Genomic DNA, 18,293 nt, shown 5'->3' on the forward strand with positions numbered 1-18,293 from the left:
TAAAAGAGAAAATTTGGTTTTAAGGAACCGCGTGGCATTTCTTAATATTTTTTTTAGAAACTTGATTTGTTGTGGGTATTAGCGTGAAGTGTTTAAAAGGTGTGGAAAAAAAGGTCTTTCCTTGATTATTAGGTTAATTAGAGTTGCATCAATTTATTAAAAAGCCTTGACATAATTGCCTATCATTCCAATTTCAGGAGTATCTTAAGATATATGTTTGATTGCTTTGGAAGTAATTCAGAAATGAATGAATTATTATAACCGAGTTTGAAGAATGTCTGTAAAATATATTAAAAAAATTAAAAATGTACAAATGAAGTTACTAATTAGACTTGGATGCATAGAGATATTGAGTGACATTTCCATAAGAGGAAGTTCTTATTTTAACACACACTCATACAAGTCATGATGATGAGCCTTGAACATTATTTTTCTGGTGAATTTCTTTGTTATTGGTTCGCAAATTACTACTTTGAATATGATGACTTTGTCCAATTAGCAGCCCCTGAAATAAATAATAGAAAGCCGGAAAGTTTGTTAATAAAAAGAACAATGCGTTACTTTTCAACCATAAAAAGGTGGCGAGTCTATATGTGCACAGTACTGCATATAATTAAAGTCATTAATTCATTAATACAATATCTATTCTTATGGTTCGCTTTTGCTTGACCATATGTAGCATGATTTAGCCTTTAATGTATATCTGGATAACCACTCGAACTTATGTACTATCAAGATATATCATTGGATAAAAATACGACAAATAAATACAATGAGTCTGAATACATCAAAATGCTGTATAGAAAGAGCTAAAAACACAAAATAAAATATAATAATAATAATACAAAAAAAGCTACAACATGTCACATGCTACTTTCTTTTATCCATTTATGTTAGAGACGAAATTTCAGAATAATGAAATTAAACAGCTTACTTAATCAAATATTTAAATGACATGGAATTTAGTTTTATTTACTCAAGTTTTTTTTTAAGTACTCAAGTTTGATACTGTTACAAATGTGAATGCAAGTAATGTTCGTATGTGCAAACATAAATAAAATTATATGAAAGCTCAAACGGGTTTGATATAAATTGCAAGTGTCTTATTATATATTAAAGTGTAATGTTATTCTTTTAACATATAATGTTTATGAATGTATAAAATATAGATACAAAGGGCTTATCAAACACCCAGAATTGCGTTGATTCTTAGTTAGATTCAACATTATAGGTATCAAATCGGCTTTAATAAAACTGAAATCATTTGACTTTTGTATATACCTTTTTTTTCATTAATAATATTACTCGTTTTGAAATGGGTTCCTGATTAATTGAAGGCGTGTCCTGATCAAAGCGTAATTATGTAGCTATCCAAATTAGAAGATAGCTAATAACAGACTGTCCTGATTGAATGTATATTATTGATGTCATCGCTTAGCTACTTCTAAGTTGTAACCGTAACAACTACATGGAACGGTAATATCTTCTATTGTTTTGGCCTTTGGGTGGTTCAAAACTGCTGTCTGATTGCTTTAGATCTTTATATTGGATTATTGTGACTTGACAACAAAATTTGGGATATGCTTGGATTTAAGACTTCAGAGGGTCCATCACGAAGCGTATACTTAAGAGAGTGGGTTTCGATGCAATGTGAAATTGGAGGTGGTTTTTTATTTTTTATTTTTTTATTTTTTTTATTGTAGTGTTTTGGATCGAAATCGATTAAGATTCATGAGACAATGGTATTATCGACCATAAGAATCTCTCAGTTATTATATTTTTGGACACTTTTACTACTAATTATATACTTATATATCTACAATTGTTATTATTTGTAGATTTATAAGTCTACAATTTATGACAATTGTATACTTTTTATATCTACAGTTATTAGTAGAAGTGTGCAAAAATATTATTTGATTTATTTTGGTCCAAAATATCAAAGTTGCTACTAATTATGATCATTTTCAAATTATTACGTTCATGAAAAATTAAATCGGAGACTGAAAAAGTCTCAAGAATCACTCTTATCACTAGACTCTAGTTGAGGTTAAGTTGAAATTGGTACTTTTGAGTCAATAATTAAGTTGGAATAATTAGAATCACTCTTATCCTAATTAGGATGAGATGATGAACTAGTGAACTGGTTACTGGTTGCATAACATTGTGCTAAGCAGTAATCATTTAAATGTTGATTTTGCTAATTTTGGTAGCGATCATCAGAAAACAAGATGCATTAGTTATAACTTATAAGTAGTAAACACTTTGCCATTTTGATGAGGAGTTGAGTTTTAGTTAAGACGAAATTAACAACGATATATGATTGGGCTTCTACGGTTTATTTATTGATTGGGCTTCTACGGTTTATTTATTGATTGGGCTCGTCTTGGCCCATTATACGTTATAGTTCTGAGGGAATAGTTTTGAGTCTTCTAACTATACGGGATGAGACTCTCGTTGACAAGCAGATTATTTTTTATTTATAAATTTGACTAATGGTTAAACTTAGAGACATACACTTGCATATATCATCGAAGAAACGGTATGAAACAGTCGACTATTCATATATTTAACCCATAGTCTAACTAACGCTTATGTCGTCCATAATTTGGAACACACGTCTTGTACAATGAAAGGAAGGGTAAATAATACACACCTTATCTTATAGAGTTGACAACACTCAGTACCATGACATTATTTATGAACATATACCAGTACTTCTATAAATGACTAGCTCAACTATATTAAGGGATGTATCGTTTGTTTCTATGGAAATGTCGAGGCTCTACCAGCAACTTTGCTAAATATTCTTAACCATGCATCAACATAATCAAACAATTAAGAGACATGAAAGTATGTTAGTCGTCATTTTAAACTTTAAAGATGTCGTCGACATTGCATACGACCATAATAAGATGGACTTAATTGAATGATCTCTCATGAATACTTTTTCTAGTATTATTTGCATCTTCTCGTCTGTGTTTTAGGATCAATGCAAATATGGCGATAGGACAAACCTTTAATCTTCGTTGCAACACTATTAGATCTGAAGACACTGTCAATTATTTATGAAAGAACATGTATATGTAAGAGAGAAAGGGATATATATATATATATATATATATATATATATATATATAAATATTAGGCATAGATCCAGAAATAAATAAACATATTAATGATATATAATTAATCTCAAACCTAAATGATTTGAATAGAAGAATAATAGTCGCAATTTTTAATTTATGACAATTATATGTCTAAACGACATGATGGTTTAGTCAATCAACACATTGATGTCCAAATAATTTCCCGATGTCTAAAAACATATGTTGATTCTGAACAACGCTTCTATTGTTATTTCAGGCATCACGATTAGTTACACGAGATACATGCTAGATAGTAGATTGTCAAACCACACTTTTTTATTAAGTATATATGAGTTCAAACTTATTTGTGAAAACCCTAATGATATAATTTGGGTCGCAAGACCTCCTCACTCTGAGGTGACGTTCTGCGAGACGGCTAATTTAGATGCCTCAAGGTTATTCCTCATAATTCGTACTCAAATCTATTGATGAAAAAATTTTATATATAGATATATAATTATTTTTGGACAAATACTTGTAATAAACTACTTCTCTTAATGTGTGAGACTTTGTGACCACTTTGTACTTGTGTCATTCGAATAAAATTCGAATCATATCTCATACAAACAAAATTTATAATACGTACACAATCAATATCTACTATCATTGATATGTGAATGATAATAATAGTTTTTAAACCTTCATCGTCTTGAATGTTCAGAGTGAATGCGACGAGCAAATCCAGAGGGTTTAATTTGTTCCCGACAAAGTTTGTGTCTCACGGTTAACCAAAAGGATATATAGAAAGAGCTATATTTGGCGGATATATAATTACAGAACATGACAATAAATAGTCACTACCGGAAGAAGAAGAAAAAGAATTACAAGCTGTAACTGAGCCACGTACTGCTTCTTCAAATTTCCCCAAGCCAGATAAGGCCTTCGATACAAGACAATTTTGTTTCTGGGGTCAAATTCAAAACCTGCCAATAAAATTATTTGTCATCAAACTATAAGTGATATATATCAATCTTCAGTGTAATTCATATCATTATTGATGTTTTTATGGTCCATATAAACATTGTGAAATCTTTGGCGGGTTCTCAATTTTAGAGACACCCTCCAAGCTTCGTGGTGTGAACGTCTCACGCAGAAATTGGCCAACAAATTCTTATCACACGCGTGTGTAAGATAACATAGTAGATTTGTACTACATAATAAACGCTTTTGATGATCAAACGATACATAATTGAAATAAAAAATGAAACAAACGTGATAATTTTATTATATTATTTTATTTATATTAATACGATTATTGACACTAGATATTAACTAATAACAAGATTTGATCAAACATGTGAAAAATAAATGAACACACAAAATTATAGGAGAAGCATATCTGATCAGTTCTAAATGTCGAGATGGGTCTAAAAATCGTCTCATCAAATTGCCATTTTCATGCCTCGAATCACCCTTGGCGAATCTCCGCGGTGATTCGAATCGAGGTTGGCTTTGTCATTTTTGTGCAATCCGTAATATATATTTAAAAATATGAGTAGAATATTTATTTTGTGCTACATATTTTTTTTAAAAAAAAATACTAAATATTAAGAAATATAAGGATAAACTCCCATGTGATCTTGGGAGTTTATGCTCTATACTATAGACATAGATATTTATTTTAAGCAATTGGGTGGGTAACACTAACAATTAAACAAAATGGTAAGAGAGGTGCTACATTCAAACTATTCTCTAAGGGAAAGAGACTTATTTAAGCATTTTTTATAGAAAATTTATTTTAAGCATCTATGAATATGTAGAAAGTGAAATTATAAAGTTGTATAGAGAAAAAAGTTGAATTTTAAATTGACAGAGCTATTATCAACCTGAAAAGTCACAACAATAAAAGCTAATATTTAGACTAGATGTCTCTGTTTATATAGATTTAGAAAATATGATATATATATATATATATATATATATATATATATATATATATATGAATTGTCTTCCAATGAAGTGTCACCACTATAAACAACTTGCTAATCAGCAGCATAAATCTGGTATGCCGTGTTGAGCTTCTGATCTGAGTTTACATGTCCTTATAGCAATGAGAACTATGGGCTATAGCCTATACTATTCTATATAGGACCATTTTCTTTTCTTTCTATTATTCGTGATTAAAAAAAAAAAGAAGTTTGAAACGAAAAACAACTTGCAGTTATGTATACTTCATACATCTTGCATCATTTTGAATCAAATTTTGTGGGTTGGAAATGAAAGTATACTATCAACTTGAGTTATCTGTATTTGTTTCTCAGATAACTGATTCTCGTTATCATTGCATATATTTGTGGGATATTATAAATGAGCATCAATTTCCTTTTAGGGAATAAAAATCGGTTCAATATTTATAGTTTACTTATTTTTGCACAATTTACAAATATATAGATATACAGATACATACATACATACATACATACAAATATATATTATGATTATTATTGATCGCTTTCTCTTGATTTAATAACAAGAAGATAAATGGACTGTCTTGTTAATATTGGCACTTGGCAGTATAAGATCTTTGATTTAATTTTCCTTTCCTTTGGTTATAGATTCCAAGTTCAGTGAATCTTTTCGTTTGCGAATTAAATATACTTAAAATAGCACCAATATAAATAATTAACATCAACATCGATTCCTCGACGTGTGGCAAATAAGATTCAGGCTTTGAACTAAAATAATAACAATTTATTGAAACAATGATTTTAAAACCCTCCGCTGACGTATTCCGATCATAGGAGTCATTGTCTCTTACAAAAGTCAAAAGGTGTGTATATGTGTGTACCATTTTTTTATTTATTCTATTTCTTTCAGAAGGCTTGGAATTAAATAATACATGTGCCAAGTGGGACCCGCATTACCGCATAAAGTTTAAAACGCCTCTTATGAATATGATAGTCAACTAATCACAAAAACCACCAAGATTCCTTTTCTGTTTTCCTTATTTTTAATTCATAATATTAATTAATCACTGATATTTTGTTAAACAATCAACACTTTGATTTGGAGTTGACAAAATTACCACCGCCTATCTAAATGAGTATTTTTTTTTCTTCCTTTTCCTTTCAAATTTTGATGTAAAATTGTTTTTGTAGTGTCTTTTTTACACTACAAAATTCATATCAGAATTTTTTACAACATTTTTATAAGTAATAAAAAAATTAAAAAATTTACAAGTTTATATATGAGCGCTGTTCAATATATGAAACAAAAATCGCACATCATGCAACTTTTTTCCCAAATCAGCTGACGTTCTATTAATCACACATTCAACTTTATTGAATTTTTTATTTGTGTTTTTTTTATTCTACTTTGAATCTTATGTTCCGTACACATTATAAAATAAAATTAAAAAACAATATTTTCTTAATTATATCGTAAAACAATTTTTTTTCTAATCGACGTTTGCATCAAGAACATATAAATTTTCTGTCGAAAAATAATTTTCCAATCTCCACACGCTTTATTTTGGTCGAATCTTCCGTCTTTTTTTTTTTTTTTTCTTTTTTTCTTTTTCCGAAAACATTATCAACATACTTCACGGCATATAAGCTAAATCATATTCGTATCAAACCACTTGCACAAAAAAAAAAAAATAAATAAATAATAATTAAAAGAGCCTTCTCTCAAGAAATTACCATTATTTTAAATGACATCAGATATGTAGATTATACATGCAGATTATTATCCATAATCCACACAAGTAGTGCAACAAAAAAACACACAACAAATAAGCATATCAAACACATAAACTTGTTGAACATACATATACTTAAACCGATCCCTAATGCCTATCATACAATACTAGAAGACCTGATCACATTATTCCCCTCGACGCCGTCGTCGTTGTAGGCGGCGCCGGATTCAGGACTAGGCGTAGCGGAGCCGGAGGGCTTAACCTTCCCACCGGCGGCCCGGCTCGTCATCAAAAACTCCGGCGGCCGGACCGACGGATCACTGTCATCGTGGTACACGTAAGCAAAGCCTCCGTGGCGAGTGAGGTCGAGCCCGGCCATCTCGTCGTCCCCGGAGATCCTAAGCAACTTCAATCGCCTCAGCAAGTAAAAAAGCGGGCCCATAGTGGCGCTGACCCACCCGGCCACCACCACCACCTGGACCACCTGCGCCGCCAGAAGCCTCCCTCCTCCGCCCATGAACAGCCCGTACGGCCTCCCGGGTCCGTACACTTCTCCGACATAGTCACGGTCCGCGAATAACCCTGCAAATAATGGACAGTTAATTTACATTTTATCCGGTTAAAATTAACCGAGCGTATAGTGTAACCAAGTGATTATTTTTACAATTAATTGAGTGATTAAGTCACCGAAATTTGAAAATTTACTTAAACGTTTTTAGCTTTATATCTTTTGAGTATGATGATTATTTACAATTATTAACGGATATTTAGAATTATTAATTTTTATAAAACTTGAATTTTTGTATGCCTATATTAATAGAGAACCAATATTTTTAACCAGTTATTTTATGTTAACCGCGGTTAATCAACCATTTAAAAAGAAAACAAATAGATGTTAACCAAAACAAATAATTATAAAAAAAAATAAAAAATGTTTAACATTTAAATGTTTTGCTCAGTATGAGTACTACCTGTGAATATAAGCCCCCAGGCGCCGCAACCCCCGTGGAGCTGAGCGGCCTCGAGCGGGTCGTCGTATTTGAGAACCTCGGCCAAGCGGTTCAGCCCGATGAGGACCCACGCCGCGACGAACCCGCAGAGGATCGCGGCCCAGGGCTCGACCACGGAGCAGCCCGAGGTCACGGCCGCGAATCCCCCGAGGAGGCCGTTGCAGACGTGGATCACGTTCCAGTGGCCCGCCAATAGCCTCTTCCCGAACAGCGTGGTCAGAGCCGCGGTGCAGCCGGCGAGCGTGGTGGTCACCGCCGTCCTCCCGATCGCGGTCCATTGACCGTAGAAAGCTCCGCCGCCGGAGTAGGGTTTGAGGATGGTCAGGAACGAGCCCGGGTTGAAGCCGTACCTAATACGAATTACAACAACCGTGGATTCAATGAGTGAGAGATCTAGAGAGAGTGTTTGTGAGAAAGTCCATCTTAATTTTCTCATTAGTTATCTATGCCCTAAAATTCAATGTCTGTTTCTTAGTTTAAAAAAAAAAAATCACTTTTAAATCATATCCCCACCGGCCTTTAATTACAAATGTATATTTAATCTTGTTAAAAATGACTGATTGGAAAATGGTATTATAATAGGTATAAAAAAAAGATAGTTGTATAAGAGAGACGTCATTTTTACCAATATACAATATCATAAGACTAGAAAGAAAGAAACGACGATATAATAGTGTAAGTCGTAATAGTACCAGCCAAACCAGAGGAGGAACGTTCCGAGAACAACGAGCGACGCGCTGTGTCCACGCAGCGCGACAGACCGTCCAGACCGGTCGAACCGTCCGAGCCGAGGTCCCTCGATCAGAGCGCCCCAGAGCCCGGCGATTCCTCCGACCATGTGAACCACGCCGGAGCCGGCGAAGTCAATAGCACCGGAGCCGAAGAGAAAATCCTTCCCCGGGCGGGTCGCGCTAGCCCACCCGTCCGGGGACCAGAACCAGTGCGAGACAACGGGATAAACAAACCCGGTCAAGAAAGAGGAGTAGATCAGATACGCGACGAACTGAGTCCGCTCGGCGATGGAGCCGGAGGCGATCCCGGCGGCGGCGATGGCGAAGGCCCACTGAAAAAGAAAGAACGAGTAATCGGCGGTGGGGTTGGGGATCCCGTGGAGGCCGAAGGAGTGCTTTCCGACGAAGCCGTTGGAGGGCCCGCCGAAGGCGAGGGCGTAGCCGAAGAGGTAGTAGGAGATCCCTCCGGCGGCGGCGTCGACGACGTTGGTGAGCATGATGTTCATGGTGTTCTTGGCTCTCACCGAGCCAGCGCAGAGCATCGCGAACCCGAGCTGCATAGCGAACACCAGGTACGCCGAGAAAAGGAGGTACGTGGTGTCGATTGCGTGCGTGGTCGCCGTCATGGATGCTGATACGGCGTCGAGTCGAGTGCAGATGAACTCCGCCGCCGCCGTCGCGTTTGCTCCACCCAGCGCCGCCGCCAGGTCGGACGCGGAGGAGCAGGTCATCGGAGAAGAAGACCCAGCCATGATATTATTATGGTTTATTACTTTTTTTTTTTTTTTTTTTTTGTATTGTGTCTCTGATATTCTCTGATGTGCTGTGTTGAGACTTGAGAGAGAGTGGTGTTTCTTATATAGGCGATAGGGTATTCTTATTTCTCCGTCACAATAGAATAGAATAGAATAGATACTCTTTTTTCTGATATGGAGGTCTTGTGAACATCAATATACATATGGATTGGAAAGTTGGGTCATTTACGAACACAAAAATATGTAATGAAAATGATTTTTTTTTTGTCCCTCTCCTTTTACTGCTCTTATTCGGTGTGTGTGTGTATATATATATATATATTAATGAGAAATTGTACAAAATAATAATTTGAAATTTACTGATTAACAAAATAATTAAATTTCAATTTTTCAGCAAATTAATTTACGTTTTCAAAAAAAATTTGATAGTCAAGATTAAATTTTTTGATAATTATTATAAGTAACTTATCACTTTTAAAAAAATTACTCTCGAGATAAAAACAAAATTAAAACTAAATTGCTGCACGGTTTTTTGTTATTTCATTAAGTTAAGATAAACTTTGTATATTTTAAAAATTAATAAGTTCATAGCCACGATATTCTTTTTGTAGAAATCAGTCTTAGATATTGAAAATTTATAATAACTTTTATATAATGATTATTTTACTAGTTTAATTATCGTATATTAGTTTGATCCGTAATAAGGAAATTTATGCTAATATGATGATCAATAATTATAGGTTTATTTATGTTCTATGTGTGGTTTTCAAATTTTATGCGTTCTGTTTTATGAAACTTTATAATATAACCAAAAAACAAAAACAAAATAAAAATCAAAGCGATGGCGATGCTTAACAGTACAGAAAGAAATGAAGAGTTATTGTTGATTAGTTTAATAGTCTTTGCTTAGTAATTAACGTTGACAACTTGCTAATATTTGTGCTACTGTTATATATATAAATTCATTGGCCTAAATTCTTTCAATTTTGTATGCATTGACAATTACCTTTACCTGAAACATCATTCATTTTCCCAAAGAAGATGTTAATATTCATCACACATTAATGTCACCTCACAACAATTATAATAAATTAACAACTTTATTCACGAAAGCGTAAAGTCAAAAGAAAACAAATCAGTAAACTTCACGAGGGTAAGTTATGGAAGTTAAGTACGGGTATATATTTCCAAGGAAATAAAAAAAAAGTGTGTGACCATATAATATAGGGGTAGGGCCTATAGTGTATATATATATATATATATACATATATATATATATATATATATATGGAATCAAAGTTGATAATATTTACGTCCAACTGTGGAAAAGTTAACATAATATTATGTAATAAATATGATCTTATAACCACAGTTGTACTTGTACATATCTGCCTGCCTTGTTACTTGTGAATCCCCAGCAGGATGACATCTTATAAAAAGTAAAATTATTTGAACTTAATTGTTTATTCTCCCATTGATTGCGTGTGTCATTTGATTAAATAGTAGTTAATCATTTGTCATTAACCAATTGTTAACAAAAAAATACTACTTTTTTTTTTAATAGGACACTATCGGCCAGGATTACATGATATATTAGCAGTGCAAAGCGCATGTGACACTATCGGCCAAGATTACATAGTAGGTGACACTATTGGCCAAGATTACATACTTACTAGTAATAAATTTTAGGGGGCATGCATTTCTGCATCCCATGAGGGCTTGAACCCATGACCTCTCTGTCGTGGTGAGTGTGGGATTACCGCTAGACCAAGCTAGCTACCACAAAAAAAAAAAAAATACTACTTAAAAACTTACTACTTCTCCTAATGCTATAACCATAAGCATAGTATTACATCATGTTTTGTTTGATTGGTTTTGATTTTGTTGAATATATCAAAGTCTACTGGATTCCAACCGAAATAGATGACGCTTTCAATTGTGATTCTATCAAGAATCTATTTATAGCTTGGCGAAAAAATCAAATTTGTTTTTAAATGAAATGAAATGTTTCAATAAACTTCCATTTTGAAAATTAATTTATCAAATAATAAAGAATATAGCTGTTTTTAATTATTAAAAAGTCGCAAATAAGTCGATTTTTTTTTTCCACACAAAACTCGCCCAAAAGAAAGAATGTCCACTTGTTGAATTTTAAATATATTAGCAGTTGGAGATTCCAAAACAACATGCGTACATGATACATCACTAATAGTACTCCATTTCATTTAAAAAAAATCTAGACATAATAATTAACTTCTGACGTGTGAGTAAACGATAAATGAGCTTCCATATGCTTCTCATTAAAATAGTAAATATAACTTTGATTTCATAATGTTTCTGTATAATAATGAATGGTTCTAGTGACGTTGCAGAAAATCTTCACCGTTCTATGAATTACTAATGTGTTTGCTTCTCACTTGCCGACAAGTTATTTAAATAAGATAGTTCATTACTTAATATACATGTATGGTTGTTATAACCCCCCAAAAAAATCAGAGAAAATAAATAATTAAATAGTGTGCATAAATTTAATACAAAGGGGTAATATCTAGCAAAGAAGTTGCCTTCTCACTAGAGCTGGAAGTCATTACGCATTCGTAAATAAATCTAAACTATGTAATGAGTTCTAAATACTTGAAATGTAGTTCACAGAACTTTCTGATTATATCAACATTATTATTTATTATTTTCCTTGCAAGTTCTTTTTTTTTTTTTTTTTTTTTTTTAAAAGACAATTTTGTTGCCGATGGGAATATGACCCACGACCTCCACTTTGGAGTTTGGAGTGAAATTATCAATTAGACTGAGATAAGATACAACTTTTTGTTTGAAGTTAAAAATGCAATGTTAACGTGGTTACGTGTCATATTTAAGTCACTATTAGAAAATTCCCGTAATATGGAAGGCATATCTTTCATGGGCCATTGGCCAACATTTCTGACCATTTATTACCGGAGATAAAAAAAAAAAAAAAAAATCGATAAGTTTTTAAATATTAGTCTTAAAACTTACAATAAAAAGGAAAAAAAAACAATGATAAAGAAAGAGTTTTAAGAAATACGTCCAATGCAAACCTTGAAATACCAAGATGTGGGTTGACTTTTACCAACTAGTTTATGATAAAGAAACTGTTAGCTATTTTTGCCAAAATTTACAAAATCACCAGAGCACTTTCTCCAAGACAGAATCATAAGATTACTGCAGTGTAAAACAATCTGGTTATTATATATAATCATTATATTTGTACAAAGTAGTTGTATCACAGTCACAAACAATTTTTCAAGTATTTCAACTATCCTTTGATTTGAGCTGTGTTGCTAGTAAGACAAGTCCACCAGCAGTGAAACCCGACAAAACCGTCGAAAAATAGAACATTGCAAGTAGAGTTCCTCTCAGAGACTGCACACAAATTATAAAAGAAATTCCTTTGGTCATCTGAAAAAAACAATTATTAAAGATAATAACACGGATTCGTTTCCTTCGAGCACCTTAGCTAAGAGCAAAGCATTATCGTTCGCGTATTGAAGCGAGCTATCTGGAGTGCTCTGGATTCCCTGAGCGATTTGCCATGACAGAATCCTAAAATTCAATCAATTAATTTTAGCCGATTTTAGTTGATTAATCTATACATTACTGTATCCAATAGATAATAATCCGGATATATATAAATACCCAAAAACAAGACTAATGGCGGCGCCGATATAAGCCTTATCCGATGTTAGCTCGAGCTGAAGCGCTCCAAACTGCACAGAATCCCGAGCAATAAAGTCTCTTCGGTTCTTCGTCGATTAAAAATACCCAGAGCATAAACTGAACCTACCTTTAACACCTTGGTTTCAGTCTTTGGCTCTTCAGTCACCTCAGACACCGAGGTTGCTGATAATAGTTTACCGGTTTCAATCATTGCCTTCGCAATCTAAACACATTCATAAAACGCGTCACAACAATATGGCGCAATAAAAAATAAATAAATAAAATTATTTCTTAGAGTACTTACCTTTTGGAGCTCGCCTTTCCCGTACTGTCCCATGGCCTGGAATCTTCTTCCGGATGAGACCAAACGCTTCCCAAGAGCTACAAAGTGTATAAACTGTTTCAGCACGACTTGTGTCGAAAACATTTCCGATTGGAATTTGGTTTTTTTTTTTTTTTTTTTTTTTTTTTTTTGTTCTTGCCTGATTTGGCATTGTTTGTCAAAGACCCTTCCAAGCTAGGAAGCTTGCTGATCAAGGTAAAGGAAGTCGATGTGTCTGCTCTTTCCCAAGCCCGAGACAGGTTCAACAACGTCTCTCCAAGCTCTTGGCCACACTGAAAAAGAAACAGTCTTAAATATATATACCAACCAAATGATATAATTTAATAATACATAAGCGTAGTAATAATGAGTTTGAAAGGCAGAGGATGAGGAAAACGAACTTGATCGAGAATTGGTCCGTTGGATAGATCAAAAGCTGCGTCGTTGAGCTACACAATAGCCAACAAATGACAAGTCACCGAGGTCAACAGTCGTTTATAGAAACTACATGTCGTTTGTAATTTATTATATACTCTCGTCGTTTAGGCTATAATTATCAATGAAAGAAATTGTTGAAAATATTGGGGATAAGAAATAGCAATTCCAATTTCCAAGCTTACATCGAGACGAAGATCGTTCGGAAGTTGCGAGAAGTAATCTTGAGGGAGATCGAAACTTTCCTGCATAAGAGCATACAAATACATATACGCATATACTATACATTTAGAAAGAAGGAGCGAATTGCAAAAATACTGTGAATTGACTGTGGTTACAGTGAGTCGCCGGAGGAGAGTTTGAATTTCTTCATCGGATTTCGGGGAATCGGATTGTGCGAGAGCGAACAACGCCGACACAGAAGAAGAGGACTTGTGGTTGATATCGTGTTTCAGAAACAGAGATCTCTGGTGATTGTGTGTCCTCAAACTGAACGAACAAGATGTACAACAAGGAAATTGCTTGGCACTAGTTTGCCCGATGAAAACCAAACCGTTGTTACAGCTGAGCTGAATCGCCATTTTCGGGGGTTAAAAAGGTTGACACAAAGTGACAACCAACAAAATCCATAAAATAAAAAACGCCTCTTCGGAGTCACACGTTCGTGTCCCGTTAAAATAGGTTTAAAACGACGTCGTATTTTCCATAGCAATTTGATTTTAGAGAAATTGCCCCATCTGAGATGTCAATGTTGACATCTCATAGTGAAAGGCTAAATAGATGTGGTATTTTGAGAAAAATTAATCTTTTGGTGGAAAGTGAGAAAAAATTATAAAATTGGTGGCAAATGAGACAATTTCTCTTGATTTTATCATTCACGAGATGTGCTTGTCATTTGAATAATATGTTTGTGAAGGGAATTCATTCCTATTCTTTCTATTGCAAATCTGCGGGTATGATTCTTATACAAGGAAACTCAAGAAAGGAACTGATACAAATCCATTAAAGCGTTATTCTTGAGGCTGAATAATGACTAGTTTTCATATCTGTAGAAACCTAAAAAAAAAAAAAAAAAGTTACGGAAATGCAAGTTATGTTTATGCGAATTTTTCAACTTTGGCAACTTTTCTTTGCTCGACTTGCCCGGTCTGAGGGCATTGCATCTCTGTCCAACCGATTGGAACCATTGTTTCACCTGTGACAGTCATTAAGTTAATACAACAAGATAATAAGGAAATTACAATGTATTAAAAACAATGATCTTTACCAGCTGAGCTCTCTGCAGATACAACGCCCAAATCGTTCTTTGCTGTCGATAAATAGTAAGCCCTTGCATCACCGAGTGAGAGCTTATCGAAAAAAATAATTTAAGGAAACTATCCGGTCGTCTCATCACTCAATTCATATACCCATCTTCAAGAGATCTAGAGACCTTTAACAGAACTTGTAAACCAACACAGAAACATTATAGATGATCATCACGGAAAAAAGGATACCACTACGGCTCTGACTATATCGCCGGCTCGGAAAGACAAATGCATGTCCACTTTATCAATCTCAGTAGCTCTAACATCCTGTTGCCTGTTAAAAAATGTAAGCCATGGATTGGATCAATTAGTAAACAAAAACTGTACCGGAAAACCCAAAAAAATAAAAGAACTTGCTAAGATGTACCTAATTATGCCGGAAAATTTTTCTCGCACGGACTTGGTACCGACGCACATGATATCAGCAGAAGCCATTCGAGCCGCCACTCGAGTAACCTAAAGCGAGCACAAGGTTATGAACTCTTAAAAAAAACAGAGCACCGATTATGATCACCAAAAAGGAATACACGGCAAAACGACGACGTACTCGAGCGATGACCATGGAACCAGGCTCCGGAACAGGACCGTGGGCCTTGTGACCCGTCACCTCCACGATCGGTCTCTGTAGTGAATCACCATTCTTATAGTCAGCTATGGAATCAAACCTATGTTCGCTATATAACCTAGAAATAACCATCACTCTTCAATTCTCTTTATTTTAAGAAAACAATGAATGGCACGAAACCCTAATTCGGAAAATAATTATGAATATTTGGGGGAACTCGATTCGCGAGAAAGGAGAGAGTATTCGAGTTCTGACCTGGTCGGAGGCATCGGAAGGCGGAGATCGAGTGCAGCGGAGACCAGTGAGGGAAGCGTAGACGGACCCGTCGTGAGGCGACACGTAAGCGCCTCTGCCGGCTTTCAAGTTCGAAGCTTTTCCGAGAAGTTCGCCAGGAGTCACCATTACTTGCCTCTCTTCTTCTCTCATTCTCTCTCTCTCTAAAAAAAATAAGCTTTTTTTTGTCACCGAAACCAAACCAACTTCTTGCGGCGCGCGCGAGAGAGAAATAGACAGAGAGAGTCGCTGAAAGCTTTTTGTCATTCTTTAGTCGTTTCTATAAGCACCCATGTCGCGTCGTTGCGAATTTGACATATTAAACGATGTGTCGTTAAGTGAAGTTTTATGGTAGAAATGTAGAATAGAAGTAATACAAATGTCCATTTGCCCCAAATTTTTTTAGCAAAGGCATGCCTTATTTTAAATTTTAATTTTAATCAATACTTATTTTCGTGTATTAAATATGGACATAGAAGCCTAAAAATCTCAAAGTAAAGACAATTAATACCGTTTTCTTCAATAAACTTTATTAAAAAATGCCAATAATTATCTTTATTTGTGATGGCACGTTACTATCTCCTCTCATATTTTTCTCAATATAATACCCTACATTTAAATATAATTTAACATTAAAGGAATTTTTTTTTTACTATTTTCATTCGTACCTATCATATATTTGACTACATGCAACATTCAAGCTCAGATTATAAATAAATCTTATAGAGATCAAATAATGAAAATAAATTGTGTTTCGGGGGATTGAACCCGTGTCCTCACATAGAGAAGACCTCAAAAGTAATATCAACCATGAATGTAGCTTGAAAACCAAAATTATCCATAAATTCTCAAATTGGCTTAATCATTTTCGGAGAATCTTTGAGGCGTGAATTTTTTTTGGAATCGAAGTGTCGTTGCGTAGAGGACTTTCTCGTCATCTTGAACATCCAAATCCTGACTAAGTATGTACTTGAAACAGCGGTATTGAATATTCAACTATCATAAATTAAGATTCTCGCGATCATGTTTTGAAGAATAATATAACTACTATTGTCAAGGTTTCTCTAAGTTGTCATGAGATTTTGGATATCCTCGTGCTTACTCAAATAATTAAGAATGTGATTGGCATTAGTCCCTACATTAAACGTGTGATATATTTTTTCTTGTTAGCCTCACTGTCTCCAAATTCGGCTGGTGTTAAAATTAACGTTCGTAGAGAAATCAAGGACGAGCTAAATCATGTTGTCAGTGTCATTAAGCATGTGATCATCAATAAAATATATCTAAGACACACAAACAATTTTATCACTACAATACAACATAACAACCAGATTATATTAAATAAAAATTCAAACAACTAATACACATGACCATCATATTAAGGTATTTTATCTCCGTGCGGACTTCATCCGAGTTGAATATAAGAACTATCCAACATGAGAGGCCACAATTAAATAAGCCTATATTCAGCCACTAATATATATAAAATAAAGGATTTAGTGAAAATAGATATCGTCGGGGACAACCATCGAATCATGAAAGAGTGCGAAATTAAGGAAAAGTATTTAACAATACATCGATTTTGTGCGTATTCATATAGGATTTCAAGGAAATGGTAACAATCGAAGGTAAAGAAAAGGGAAACTAGCTAGTTTCCCTAACTGATATTGATTGGCATACGGTCTAAAGATTTCCTTTTATATTCTAGGACTATGAGTTGCTCGTTAGATTGATCACCATAAAATCTAAAGATTTCTTACCTATTCTGTGACTTGGAGTTTAAGAAAAGAGTGCATGAGGTATTTGACGCCAATCAACTTTTTACTCACCAACATCGTCAATTTATTTGTCGATTTTGGGAGGGTCGGAGATCTTCAGTCATTGTTGGCCGCTTTAACTAAGAAAATAGTCGAGGTATTGTAACCCTATGATTGAAGTTACAAGTTGAGAAAAAATTGCTCGCCCGTATATTTTACTGTTATTCTAAAAATATATCTTTATCGCAATATCCTCAACATTAGAGATATGTTATACTTAAGCAGTTAAATGCTATAGTTATATTATTAGCAGTTATATATTGTTATCACCATACACATACATATATATATTGGGAATTTATCTGCTATACTTACACCTTAAGGTTAAGGATGTGGGACATAATTCGCTAGATTAGAATCATACCACCACACCACAAAATGATATGTACGTGCACTAATCAAATGCAACATAGATAAAATAATTCAAAATCTGATAAACAAGAGCGCTATATTTCCGCGCCTGTTTTTGCAATGCTTTAATAATACAAGCTTGCAACACTACCATTTGCTCTCTCACCAGCTATAATAAAACAATACATATATATAGCAGAAACATGGAGTGGAAATAGCTAGCTATAGCGTAGTAGTATTAGAAA

General features: G+C 34.2%; 2 protein-coding genes across 2 annotated transcripts; both read right to left on the reverse strand.

The window, feature by feature from the left end:
• Positions 1–6,779: 6,779 nt before the first annotated feature.
• Positions 6,780–14,387, reverse strand: LOC149382412 (ammonium transporter 1 member 2-like). Its single transcript, XM_089630353.1, has 12 exons — positions 14,074–14,387; positions 13,921–13,980; positions 13,702–13,749; positions 13,461–13,593; positions 13,283–13,359; positions 13,106–13,201; positions 12,958–13,028; positions 12,774–12,864; positions 12,576–12,684; positions 8,492–9,263; positions 7,761–8,149; positions 6,780–7,371 (listed from the first exon to the last, which is right to left on the reverse strand). The coding sequence occupies exons 1-12, from the start codon at positions 14,314–14,316 to the stop codon at positions 6,947–6,949; spliced, it is 2,514 nt and encodes an 837-aa protein (XP_089486479.1). The 5' UTR covers positions 14,317–14,387; the 3' UTR covers positions 6,780–6,946.
• A 255-nt stretch (positions 14,388–14,642) lies between these two features.
• On the reverse strand, positions 14,643–16,099 carry LOC149382413 (Nucleic acid-binding, OB-fold-like protein). Its single transcript, XM_089630352.1, has 6 exons — positions 15,863–16,099; positions 15,590–15,664; positions 15,410–15,498; positions 15,232–15,316; positions 15,003–15,084; positions 14,643–14,930 (listed from the first exon to the last, which is right to left on the reverse strand). The coding sequence occupies exons 1-6, from the start codon at positions 16,031–16,033 to the stop codon at positions 14,833–14,835; spliced, it is 600 nt and encodes a 199-aa protein (XP_089486478.1). The 5' UTR covers positions 16,034–16,099; the 3' UTR covers positions 14,643–14,832.
• Positions 16,100–18,293: the final 2,194 nt, after the last annotated feature.

The sequence above is a fragment of the Urtica dioica genome, chromosome 11 (genome assembly GCF_054948205.1).
Source record: "Urtica dioica subsp. dioica isolate 48M chromosome 11, U.dioica_male_clone48M_v1_H2, whole genome shotgun sequence".
Lineage (NCBI taxonomy): Eukaryota > Viridiplantae > Streptophyta > Magnoliopsida > Rosales > Urticaceae > Urtica > Urtica dioica.